The sequence below is a fragment of the Zootermopsis nevadensis genome, unplaced genomic scaffold (genome assembly GCF_977971745.1).
Source record: "Zootermopsis nevadensis isolate Lab colony 2312 unplaced genomic scaffold, Znev_1.0 Znev_ptg000002l, whole genome shotgun sequence".
NCBI lineage: Eukaryota > Metazoa > Arthropoda > Insecta > Blattodea > Termopsidae > Zootermopsis > Zootermopsis nevadensis.
The window spans coordinates 20,635,158-20,648,123 of NW_028259134.1; the positions used below are offsets into that span (position 1 = coordinate 20,635,158).

The following is a 12,966-nucleotide window of genomic DNA, read 5'->3' on the forward strand; positions in this document are numbered from 1 at the left end:
TTATTCTTCCACAAACTTTTGATTTTTGATTCCCCGGGATTACATGACCACGCTTTCCCAACTGTGTAGTATACAGCTTCCTAGCGTCGAGTGGCAAGATGATGATGAATTGGTAATGATGAAAACGAAATCTGCTTACTTAGATACCGTACTTATCGTATTCGCAGGGAATGAAGAAAACCACACAAACCTGAGACGGCCTGACTAGCGATTTTCCAAAGTCGAATCGGGCAAAGTTTATTTAGTTTATTCGACGTACTACGCAATTAATCATTCATAATCACGTGATCCAAAGCAACGTAACCTGTGCAATTAACAAGGTAAGAACAGTTGTACACCGTCATGGCACAAATGGTAACAAAACTATTCTCATTCAACTATACCTTTCCTGTGGCTTTCTTGTATCTTAGTGTCGCTTGCCGTATCAGGTCTCGAACCAAGATTTCTCCGTCTCCACAAGGCACAATCACTCGCACAGAGCCGAAGCACACGGTGACCTTCATAGCAGCTACATGAAGTATCCATAAAATTATGACACGTATATCTATCTAAACGCTCCTCCTCCAGTGTCTTTTGTTTTGGTGTATAAGGTAACAGGATGCACACATAAACGGAGAATGACACAATTGTCTCAACACTCACATTCTCATTATCACATTCACTGAATCATGCAACAACTTATGTTTTCACTTTAAAAAGATACATCACATACTACAACATTCGTTTTTATGAGAGCATGTCATACCTAAACATTCACCTGGTAACAGTTTCGGATTGCCTGCGAACATTCAAACCAGAATAGGAACCGCCTAGTTTAAAAATAATACCAACATTTTGTACATGAGCATCAGTAAACGTAATACAGACCGATATTCATCGAACTTCACCATCTCGACTACTTATGTAGGTAAACAAGCTTACAAACCACCTGGTGAATGAATGCCTTTTATATGGCCACTTGTTTCGTAACGGCAGAAGTTACTTTAGAAACAAAACATATGTTCGTATGAACATTATTAACTAAATTTCTCATTACCCGGAATATTCTAGATCGTATAAATATGTATTGTTTGTTAATCCTGCACACATGTTAAGTAGTGGTAGTTTTCACTATAATACACAAACCAACACACACACAACAATTCCTCGTGCAGTGCTTCCATCGCGTTGACTGCCCTGACAACTTTTCCGAAGCGGTTTCCCCCACTCCATCACCCCAACCACTCACTGCAAATACACCAATGGAAGCCTCTCTAAGCGACATTAAAGTGGCGTTGCTGTGGTACCCAGATGTCTGCTTACCTGTCTCACAGGAATGCAACCGTGCAGTTGTGACTACCACTGACATCTACAGGAAAGAATTCTTTATAGCCGATCGAAGTTTCATGGGATCAGTCGGTAAAACTGGTTACGCTATAATGAAATTCAGTGTATTTCCTAAAGAAATTTAGACGTAAGACTCAATTTATATATGTAATTGGGATAGTTGCCAGGAAATTGGCAAAGTGGATAAATTCTTCGAACATTTCCCAATGTTGTAACTTAAATCTATAACAAATAAACGTAGAACTGACAAAATACAAATAAAGTAAAGTGTCAAATTCTTCAGAGCATAAAATAACCAATGTAGTCAATTCGCTAACGTCTTAACCAATAAATACAATGCAATGCAAATATATTAAAGGTTTAATTCCTTCTGAACACAACGCGAGCTACAATAAACTGTTGTTTGACTGTAACCTGCAATTTTAGCGCTGTATTTTGAAATAATGCCGATGAATTGGGACCACAGTAAAACGAGACAGCGTAACTCACACGTTGTCCGTATGAACGCGGTTAAAAATGCGTGGATCTTACTTTCATTTTCCACAAAACTTCACATCACGTGCTTAATTGAGCACAAGAATACATTTACCTTTTACCTAGAAGACGGTCATCTTCAAGCTGGTAAGGAAACAAGGATTTGGTTCTTGTGATTGGTACCACTGCTGCGTGTAAAGACAACGCCTTGTTTCAGTTTCTACTTAAAATTATTATACATCAAAAGCCAAGTAGCACTCAAAATAAATCTCTTAACTAATGTTAAAGTAATATTTAAATTAGTCATCACAGTATTTGCAAAAATGGACGGATCTTATTCAATAGTCAGTATTCAATCCCAAAGCGATTGTCAGAGTTGTGCTGCAGACAGGATGTGCCACAGTCAAGGTGTCACGGTATTATATATAAAAGAAACACAAGTGTGATTTGGTAACACTGCAATCTAAATTAACACACACAAACACACATTTAACACCCTCCTTACACAAATCGGCCAACAACCATATTTTTACACGACGAAATTATTCACCGAGACGTCGTTATATTTCTACGGAAGAAATATTCTTTAATCAGTGAAGACATTTACGTAACTTCAGTCCATCAAAAGGACATAAAGAGTTGCGTATAAAAACAATTGTAATTAAAAGTAATTGAAGACCATAAAACGAAAATACCACTTGGTTTAGCAGTCATTTTTCGGTTTTAGCAAAAATGACCTCTAGATATGGGAAAGAGCTTAGAATAAATTCAATACGAGGTCAAATTGTGGATTTTGGAGTGGTTTAAGCGTCGGGCTTATAAAACCACTGTGAATGCAATTTTTAAACAGATTTATACTACGTCACGAGCTACTCAACTTACATTTTTCGAACAAGACAAAATTATTCACAGATAATTATGCTTATTTGCAAGCCAATTGGATTTTATAACTGAAAATTGTCCACTGGGCGTTTGCTAAGCGTTTTAAATAGCTGCTTGAGAGTTAAAAATCCAGCCTAGAGATGTAACTTTGACAATTATTTTGTTAACAAAACAGAAAGTGTTTCTTTTGATGTTCTGAAGTTTCTGTCATTAATCTAAGAGGAACTTCACATTTATAAAAAACAATTAAATCCCTTTAACAAATAAACTATGCTACGTTTATAACGTGGGTAAACAGTTGCGTAAATATAATGTGATAACAAAAAGGAAAGTTGATGTTGAATATTATAATATAAATACGTAGTGTCACAACATCGTGTTACTTTCTTTCTGATTTCACATTTTTCCAAACATTTTGTACAACACACAGGTACTGTCACACTGGTTTCGCTTTTCGTGAAAACAATCCTTAACACCTTAAAACCTAGCGGTACTTATATGTACCACGTGCTTTACAAATTTATAATAGTGCATGTTTTTGGAACAGCCTCCAGAGATATTAAACTGATGGAAAGTATCTTAAATAAATTCACAGAGATCCACAATACTCATGCCTTATTTCTTACCCGAAGCTTGTCTAAGATCAGCAAAGTCAGTGCGGGAATACAGTAAACTACAAATCCGCAGTAGAAGACATTTTAAGTCCGTGCCGCCATTTTATAAAATAGTCGTCATAATTACGATAATAGTAGTGAAACCAAAACTGGTTGAGTCTATGGCGAAAGAAGAACTCAAAAAATATCCGAATCTTAATTTTCGATTAATTTGTAATAGTCTATTATTTTCTTTTATATATTAACAGATTAATAAATAACTATATATGAGTATTAATGTTCTTTTAATAACACGTTAAGGTAATAGTGTACATTTGATAATTAAAAACTTTTTTTTTTGTAAACGATGATAGACATAATTTAGGCATTAATCAACTAATATTAAACTGTTAATCAATTAACATCCGTTGGCAGTATCGTTAATTTCTAATTGCATAAAGGCTTACTGCCAAGAATAACTCTTTACAGAATAAACACGTTTATATGCTTCTTACGTCAACGTGTGAGGGCGGATTCACTTTCAATAAACTATAAAATCGAAAAAAGTAGTTCGCAATTATTCCCACGGGATAAGAATTTTTCATAAAGTAATCGATCGCTCGTCTTCATTGGTCCCAATTATTTATCGCTTTCCTTCAATGGGTGTAGTGACTATAGGTCTATTTGTTTATTGACTATAAACAGATGTATCACACTATGCATTATAAAGCAATATATTTGTACGTTAGGTTAAAGGCAGTTCGCTTTAAGAACCGTCTTTCGAGTTTTTGAGCCACAGACGAAATCGGCCAGTCTCTTTGGTCGCGTACTTTCGACTGATCGAAAGCAAAGAGTATGATAGTGGATTCGAATCTCGGTCTAAGAATTCTTGATTGTCAGTTTCTCTCTGTACTGATCCGTGTTCTTACGAGAGCCCGATAACACAGCAAAGGAGTCTCACGTGACGTGTAACAATGTACAGACACCTCTACATTGTTACAGAACAAGACAACGTAAACAATATTACTACAGCAAACTGAAATAATTATTACGTCTCCAGTTCAATGTGGTACACCATTCATGTTCGTTTAACTTTCAAGACCTGACCATCCGTGGAACGACGCCTTCCTTATCCCTACTCTTTATCACCTTGCAGACATTTTCTAGGAAAGAGACTGCCTAGCTCGTTGATAATACAAACTCAGTTCAGACCGAGAATTCCTCGCTGGCGGCTTTAAAGTTTTATGACGAGCTCGGACAGAATCTGCGAATAGTTGTGTTCGACGTTCAGAGAGGGCAGCGACAACGACTTGTCACCGTCCTTCAGAGAAACCATGGCCAGGACCTGAAACCGGGAGAACATGTTAGAAACATTCGCTCGCACGTGTTTCGACAGCAAATAACGCTAATAAGCAGGGCTTCATGAGCTGGCCTCTACGAATAACAACAACAACAACAACAGACCTGTTGTCCCTGAGCAAGCCTAGACGCGTGAGACCCTGACCCAGTCCTGTCAGGGATCAGTGGCAGGATGGACTCGGTGACTGCGCTGACCAGGCAAGGGTCGTCGTCTCGTAGAACCCTCGTCAGCACGGTGGAGGGGGGCTTCTTCGGTCTGCAATCATCGTTAATTCGTTTAACAGGGGAATAACTGACGTTCTGCGAACCAGTCGTCTACCAGCAGCTGCACATATTTCACGAAGTCTCCCAGGCGGTAATGGAGTCCGGAGGACGACTGGAATCACTAAATACAGGAATAACTTATCTGACGAAGGAATGCACGAGGCCGTTTCGCGAACTATGTAAGCTATTAAAGTGCTGATTTAATTATCATACATTCATTTAGTTAAATTCTCTATATACAAGGCTGTTTCCACCTAACATACGGTTTTTTTTGCGGTCCACAGATTCCAGTATAACTGTCTCTAGTTGCATAATTTTATTTTTGAAACAAAAATTACTGATTTTATTCGACAACTCTGGTAGATGTCCACCAGACTACACAGCGCAACAACCCAGAAGACAGCAAAACCTGAAATCTTACATTTATTCTACAATTTACACGGTTTCACAAACAAATGATTGATAATCCGTACATACATCTCGCCTTGCATTCCCTTCGCCCTTCAAGGGTCCAAACGGTCCTGCCGACGAGAATAAACACTTAGCTTCAAGGCCACAGAAGGACTTGACACCCGTTACCGCGCGGCTCCAAAGTTGCCGGCTTTGCTACGACGCACTCACTCGTGCTGCAACGATGACCTTGAAGTGCGCAATTGGTGACGACTACTATAGCGGCCTCTAAGAAAAAAGTGCACAGGTTATAAACAACTTTCGTTTTCAGTCTGCCACCAGGCAGAGAGAACGTTCTCCATAACCCACCTTCCTCTGCGAACTACAGTCACTCTCGGCTGCTCCTCTTCGATTCCTCTGAAGAGACTGAAGAGCAGATCTGTGTTTGCGACGCTCACTTCCCGCAGAGGGTGAAGTCCGTCCTCGGGGGGAGACGTCGATCTCACACCTAGAACCGCCACGAGTAAGTTGTCAAACACTACAACGGGTTAACTCATGGCAAGGCCAGTCAGTGGCTGGATGCAGGGGGGGCGGACGACTGGGATACGACGTCGAGACTGGCTCTGGAATCCGCCCACATTCTTCATCCTGAGGTTGAAAGGGTCGGAACGCGGAGCTAGGCGTTTAATAAAGGACAGGCAGACGTCTTCATCGTGCTTCGAAACAAGACACCCCAAGATCAACAATTTATTCGTTTCGTCTTGTCTATACGTCCGTCCGTCCGCCCTGAAGTGACAGGCGCCCAAATCACTAAGTTTCTAAGTAACATTTTAAATGGCGTCTTTATTTTCAAATACTCGTAACTAGTATTCATACAAGCGGACACCTCTCCAGCTGTTGTTTGCAAAGAATCCTTTCAATTTCTAGATACGACCAACTGAAACAATCTCGAAATGGTAAGATGCCTTATGGCGACGGAGTACAGATTACAGGCTATATACAGGCGTAAACTATTATGTCATAAATTTACTAAAATTTACAGTTAAAATTTTAAATCAAGCATGTTCATATGATTTAAGTGGAAAATCCACAGAACAACTGATCAACAACTCATAATGAAATTAAATCTACATTTCGGGTAGGCGATGCGTAAAAAAACGTTACGAAACATAACCTAACCTGAAGCAACCTTCGTTTATTTTACATTTTAACTGTTCTCACACAGTTTCTTCGTAGAATAAGTAAATATTTTAGGGAGTAACAAGTTACAGTACAACATTTGCTTCTCATTAGGGAGGACTACTTTACCTAAACACTTCAATTAATGTATGAGATTCCTAGACGCAAAAGAACTGGAATGAATTCAGTCTAAATAATGACAAAAGATGTCAGCACGAAAATATGACAGTCATGTTAGTTCAAAATATTGGCAATCAATAGTACTAATAAAATTAAAATAAATGATACGTGACAAAGCCTTGCACGTATAAGAGTCCCATTTCGAAGTAAAATAAAATCAATTCTGCGTTTGTGGAAATTACGATTTTTCAACACTTTATGAACTATCTGTTCGATGATATGGGCAGATTTTACACGAGAGAGCACGCTAATGGACCAGCTGTCGGCTGAAGAATGCGAAGATGTGTCCAGCGTAAACAAATTAACGTAAAACACTTTCAACAGTAGAGATATTAGCCAACATATCTACAACACAAATTTTGTCTAAGAAAATTAGCTTCATGAGTCATACATCAAGACTTGATCCACTGTAGCGCTTAGTCGCAGTCACGGTAGATGGAAACAACGTGTTGTTGTTGTTGTTGTTGTTATAGGCGATCGATATGCAGCTTCACACTTTGAAAGGATGAAAAGGAACCGATGATTAATAATGCATGTCTCTCCCACTTGTTTATCGTCTTGAGAATGTCAATAAGCGATCATAATAAGACTTGTAAAATATGTAGACTCATGCTCATAGTCTACTTCATTAGGGCCCAATGGGAAGCAAGTGACATTTCCACGAAAATTTCTAGCACCGCTTTCCCATATGGATCTTTTGAGTGCCTTGGAATGATTGATATTCTGACAGGCGTACAAAAATAACTTGTCCACTATTCATTCAAAGAACGCATAAAAGCGGTCTGTCCCGAGACGACATCTGACATCGATTCCTGCCCTGACTACAAACGGACAGCGTAAAAAGTCCAAACGTTTATGACATTTGCGCATATTTTACTGTGACCGAGTTCTCGAAAGGCTACCTGAAATCGATACATACGGAGTCTGTTGTAATGCGCATGTCTGACTGGCTCTACTGTTAGGCTACCAGAGCAGTCAAACTGACTCACAAAACCTTCCCCAGAAGCTGGTTACATCAACATGAAGTGGTAACATGTACAGCGCGTACACGGGACCTTCCGAATATGAAGCGGCGGTACTAACCACTTCACTGGACTGCGACGTTCAGTACGTGCTGCTACCAGTAAACTCCATCGACTTCCCTGCGCAGTTAAAACAAACCGGCCAACACAAAATAATTAGACTGTACGCGCTGAAGTACTTGTTACCTGCAGCGACGCTCTCCACGTCGTCTTTGGCAGCACCGAACGAGGAAAGAGGCGGCAGGACCGGGTAGACCGCCCCGGGCGACAGGGAGTTCGTGTTGTTCGGCTGCTGCCAGAATGACTGAGGCAAAGCCCGCAACTTCATCGGTAGAGGTTCTGCGACAGAGAAACAAGCAGCGAGGAGCATTCTATAGCAGCGTCGCCATTTAATAACCCCTGACTCCAGCCTTTGACGTAGCAAGCCCCAAACTCTGGCCCAAAAGTGTAGCTCTGTTTTAGCAAAGGTTTATGACTTACTTATCGAAATAAATCGAGAGGCTTATGGCACCATGTCCCAGTGTCAGTTTTCCCCTAACAACTTCTGAACAAGGGCTTAAAAATCACACTACAATTTCATCTTTCTACAAACACAACGGCCTGAGAGCACGTGACGCATTAGAATTACGAACGCAGCGACAGATATTAAACAGAATTCCATGCAAATTGCCTACACGCGACCACGTAAAATAGGCCTATCATATTTTTATAGCCACGGTGGTCTAGCGGTTAGAACGCTGGCCTTGGGGTCTCGGGTTCGATTCCCGGCGGTGCCCGAATTTATAACTTGTGTTGGGCAAGGCCGTGGTCTAGGCAACACGGAGTTTTCCTCCGGGGGCTTCCCCGGTTTCTCCGTGGCATCCCAACAATTACTCCATTCACACACAGAAGAAGGCAATGGCAAACCACTTCTGGATCATCTGCCAAGAACGTATATGAACAGGTCCCAGTCCGAGAAAAGGATGGAAGGATCCTGTTCATATGGACCTGTCGTCAGACAGAACACTAAATAAATAATAAACTATTGAAGCTGTGGTGCAAGTCGTGAGACAAATCACAAACCTGCAGATTCTGTATGGAAAATGTATTCGCAAATCACTATATTCTATAACAAATGTAGTCGGAAATCCCTAAGACAGATCGGAAGAAAATATGGCTTGGAGTGGATTAATCTGGCTCAAGACAGGATCCAGAAGCATGCTGTTGCAAATACGACCATGGACCTTAGAATTCAATACCATTCTAGGAATTTATTGACTATCTGATGACTGTGTTTTACATTTAATTAGTTATACGGTCTGAGAAATATATTCTGGAAACCGTCGGTCCATAAACATTCTACGCTGCAGGTTCATGTCCTCAGACACGCTCGGTGCACGTTCCACGCGAACCGAGTGAACATGGCGATAGTTATCGAACTGTGCGCCAGAAACTTTCCCTGAAAAACAAAGCTTGCAGCAGTTACGAGTTAAACTAGCCACCTAAAGCACGCTGATAACTGTATGTACCACCTGCTTTAACTTTCAATAACTCTCCAGTTCTCGAAAAATTATATGGGTTTTGTAAGATTCTCAGAATAATCAGCGATTATGCCCTTAAGTAGCACTAAATGGCTGATGTTTGTAATGGTGAAGCAGAGTGATTTCTTGCGGTAAGGTCTGAATTGTTTATTATTACGTGTCGTGTTGCATAAGTTATAGAAAAATGATAAAAACGTCGTTAAATAACCCATTGTGGTCGACAGGAAACATCCTGAGGCCTTGTACAGTGTTCTCAGAGACGGCTGTGACGTAATACACAAGAATTTAATCTACTGGCTCAATCACTTCAGCGTACGCAAATCTTATTATCCAGGAATTATGTGCTAAGAGCTCGGAATTATTCCATAACTAACTTGAAAAACAATACATCATTTAGTAGGATTTGAGGTTCTCACGGCATCGATTACGAACATGGCTGTCTTCTGCGTTGTAGCGTAAGAGTTTTAGATGTGTAAGACTTGAGGTTCTCACAGCCGTGAGTATGAAGATTTCTGTCTTCTGGGTTGTTGCGCTGTGTAGTCTGGTCGATGTTTACCAACGTTTCAGAGGCCATACTGCCTCCGTCATCAGAGTATGAAGATTTCTGTCTTCTGGGTTGTTGCGCTGTGTAGTCTGGTCGATGTTTACCAACGTTTCAGAGGTCCTACTGCCTCCATCATCAGGGCGATGAGTATGAAGATTTCTGTCTTCTGGGTTGTTGCGCTGTGTAGTCTGGTCGATGTTTACCAACGTTTCAGAGGTCATACTGCCTCCATCATCAGGGCGATGAGTATGAAGATTTCTGTCTTCTGGGTTGTTGCGCTGTGTAGTCTGGTCGATGTTTACCAACGTTTCAGAGGTCCTACTGCCTCCATCATCAGGGCGATGAGTATGAAGATTTCTGTCTTCTGGGTTGTTGCGCTGTGTAGTCTGGTCGATGTTAACCAACGTTTCAGAGGTCATACTGCCTCCGTCATCAGAGTATGAAGATTTCTGTCTTCTGGGTTGTTGCGCTGTGTAGTCTGGTCGATGTTAACCAACGTTTCAGAGGTCATACTGCCTCCGTCATCAGGGCGATGAGTATGAAGATTTCCGTCTTCTGGGTTGTAGCGTAAGAGTTTTAGATGTATTTATCGCCCTGATGATAGAGACAGTAAATATATCTGAAACGTCTGTTAACTTCTACCATATTTCACGGTGCCACAATCCACAAGATTCATCATCCAGACTTGGCCCTGGTTTATGACCGGAAAGGAAAGGAGAAAATTCTTGGCAGATCGAGGAGATCATGAAACTACGAATTTTGATCTCAATGAATTAATTCAGAATCGTACGAAGTGTGGGATTTATGTTAACGGCACTAAACCTTCCAGCCCCGAAGGTTGTTTCAGTAGGTTCGTCCAAAACCTTGGTCCTCATTCTCAGACCCATGAAAACATGGAATCTCACATAATAATGTGCCCCAAAATTATGAAATCTAATTTCTATGGAAACTCCATTTTCCATAAAATAAAAAAAAGAACAGTCGGTAGAACGTACCTTTCTTTGGTTTATGTTTCGATGTCGTCTGCTGAGATGGATCCGTCTTTTTGACCGCCTCAGTTTCATGTTTACCATCCGACGTTCCGAAGACCACACTCTTCTTCTTCTTACTTGTAGCATTCGAAACAGAACCATTCTGAGACGCCTTGCTGCTGCTCCTAACGTGTTCCTGACCGCACGCGGCGTCCTGGTCGTTGCAACTCAACTGTTCGTCCACGCGCGACGCGAAAGGAGCGTGTGACTTCGAGCACTGCTGTCTTTTCCTCTGGATTTCGAATTCTTGGGCGTGGTGTTCGAATCCCGGCGTGCGCACGTAAGTGGGCCCCTCAGATGACGCGTTACTCACTCCCCCAGGAGAATGAACGCTGTCGTAATCAAACGGCGACGATGAAGGAGGGAAGGGATTGTTATTTACTTCCAAAGATGGCGGAATCGAATCGAATGTTTTCGACCTCGTCGACAACACAGCCTTCTGTTTTTGCGGTCTTTGAACAATCTTTGTTGATTTTGTCAACTCTCTAATTTTTTGTTGATTCAACTTCAAGAAACTTGTTCCACCGTTGTTCTTACTCGAATTTCTATCATCGTCGCCATAAAATGGGTACGTGCAGAAAGGTGACGATAGTAGCAACGCGTTTGGTGATATTAATGTAAGCGATGATTCTGGCGATGGTTTTCTCTTTCCACTCATTCTGAAGTTACGAAAGCAGTCGCATATCCACGAAACATAACTCCGTATAATTCAAACACCGGACCATTTCATTCATCTCTTAGGGCACAGCAATGAACAATCAACAGAGAATTGACGAACTCCGTTCTAAAATGTACACGCACGCTGCCGTGACTGTTCAACGAACGAAAAACTCCTAGGACTCCATTGGAGAACCCCAATCCACAAGTCACTTTTGCCACCAAATACTCTGACCACCTGCCTGTTTTGTTTACGGTTGCTAAGCACATTGGGAAGGCGGAGCGATGGTTGCTAAGGAGACGACGTCATTAACACGTGATTCCCTGACTCGTAATTCATTGGATGATGCCTTATCAGTTCCCTTAATTCCATGTAAATCGCCTATGTAAAACCAAAAGATTAATGTAGCAGAACGAGATTGATAAAAAAGTAACACGTAATTGAAAATACAAGATATTTGTCTAAATGAATTTCAATTGTCCTTTCAAGCACAGATGTTTTGTGTGTTAAAGTACGCACTTCACAAGTTGGCCTGTGTCATCATGAGGTTCATAAATGATTTTTCAGTTTTATTCAATAGGCATTTGTTTCTTTTTACATCGCTAATCTCAAATACCAGTAGAGACCACGAAACGAGAGCTTCGTATTGAAGAATGTTGACCTTAACCAGCAGCGACCATCTTATCGATCTGCAGCAAAATGAATTCTTACGCCGATGAAACTCCACTTGTTAGTAACTTACGTTCTTAAAACACAAAACTATCACAAGTTCCGAGGTGTTAAATTACGGCAAAACAACATATTTAGTCCAAAGATGAATATGCAAAGCGTAAGATGTCATATTAGTCCTGAAGAATGAAACAAATAAACAAAAACTGGGTAACCACACGCAGGAGGAATACGATACGAGGGTATAAGGGTATACAGAACAAGTTCATATATGCAAGAAACGTAGGCGGTTAGTGGCACGGTGACCTACGATCCTGACTGAAGGTTTTCGTTATTTTCCTGACTATTATTATTATTATTAGTGTTCTGTCTGACGACAGGTCCATATGAACAGGATCCTTCCATCCTTTTCTCGGACTGGGACCTGTTCATATACGTTCTTGGCAGATGATCCAGAAGTGGTTTGCCATTGCCTTCTTCTGTGTGTGAATGGAGTAATTGTTGGGATGCCACGGAGAAACCGGGGAAGCCCCCGGAGGAAAACTCCGTGATGCCTAGACCACGGCCTTGCCCAATACAAGTTATAAATTCGGGCACCGCCGGGAATCGAACCCGAGACCCCAGGATTACAAGGCCAGCGTTCTGACCGCTAGACAAATGCTAGCAAATCACCTCAAAATAGACCACAACCACTTCCTTTTACATCCATCCCAACTCATCATTCGTAACCATCTTCCCATTCGACGCCATGTAATCAATGCAGTTGAGAAAGCATCATGAAATCAAGTAATAATCAACTAAACAAATCAGTTAACAGGTTAAGAGAAATATCGACATGTATTGTGTACATTCCACGAAATAAACAATATGCTAAC

The 12,966-nt window shown here is 41.0% G+C and overlaps 2 protein-coding genes across 3 annotated transcripts in view; both read right to left on the minus strand.

Moving 5' to 3' along the window:
- The window catches only part of LOC110827005 (par-3 family cell polarity regulator), a 77,314-nt gene extending 76,068 nt beyond the window's left edge, over positions 1 to 1,246 (minus strand). For both annotated transcript variants that reach the window (XM_087353449.1, XM_087353437.1), the window contains exon 1: positions 384 to 1,246. In XM_087353449.1, coding sequence (XP_087209575.1) covers positions 384 to 503 — 120 coding nt within the window. In that variant the 5' untranslated portion in view covers positions 504 to 1,246. The remainder of the gene's footprint in view (positions 1 to 383) is intronic.
- Positions 1,247 to 1,668: 422 nt separating this feature from the next.
- On the minus strand, positions 1,669 to 12,434 carry LOC110827008 (uncharacterized). Its single transcript, XM_022058216.2, has 5 exons — positions 10,729 to 12,434; positions 7,856 to 8,008; positions 5,658 to 5,796; positions 4,740 to 4,890; positions 1,669 to 4,620 (listed from the first exon to the last, which is right to left on the minus strand). Exons 1-5 carry the CDS (start codon positions 11,420 to 11,422, stop codon positions 4,510 to 4,512), a joined length of 1,248 nt encoding a protein of 415 aa, XP_021913908.1. The 5' UTR covers positions 11,423 to 12,434; the 3' UTR covers positions 1,669 to 4,509.
- Positions 12,435 to 12,966: the final 532 nt, after the last annotated feature.

Coding starts and splice junctions, on each gene's coding strand:
- LOC110827008 (XM_022058216.2), bottom strand. CDS start 11,422: ATGAGTGGAAAGAGAAAACCATCGCCAGAATCATCGCTTACATTAATA. Junction 8,009..10,728: donor GAAACATAAACCAAAGAAAG/GTACGTTCTACC, acceptor TCTCTGTCGCAG/AACCTCTACCGATGAAGTTG. Junction 4,621..4,739: donor GGCTTGCTCAGGGACAACAG/GTCTGTTGTTGT, acceptor TCCCGGTTTCAG/GTCCTGGCCATGGTTTCTCT.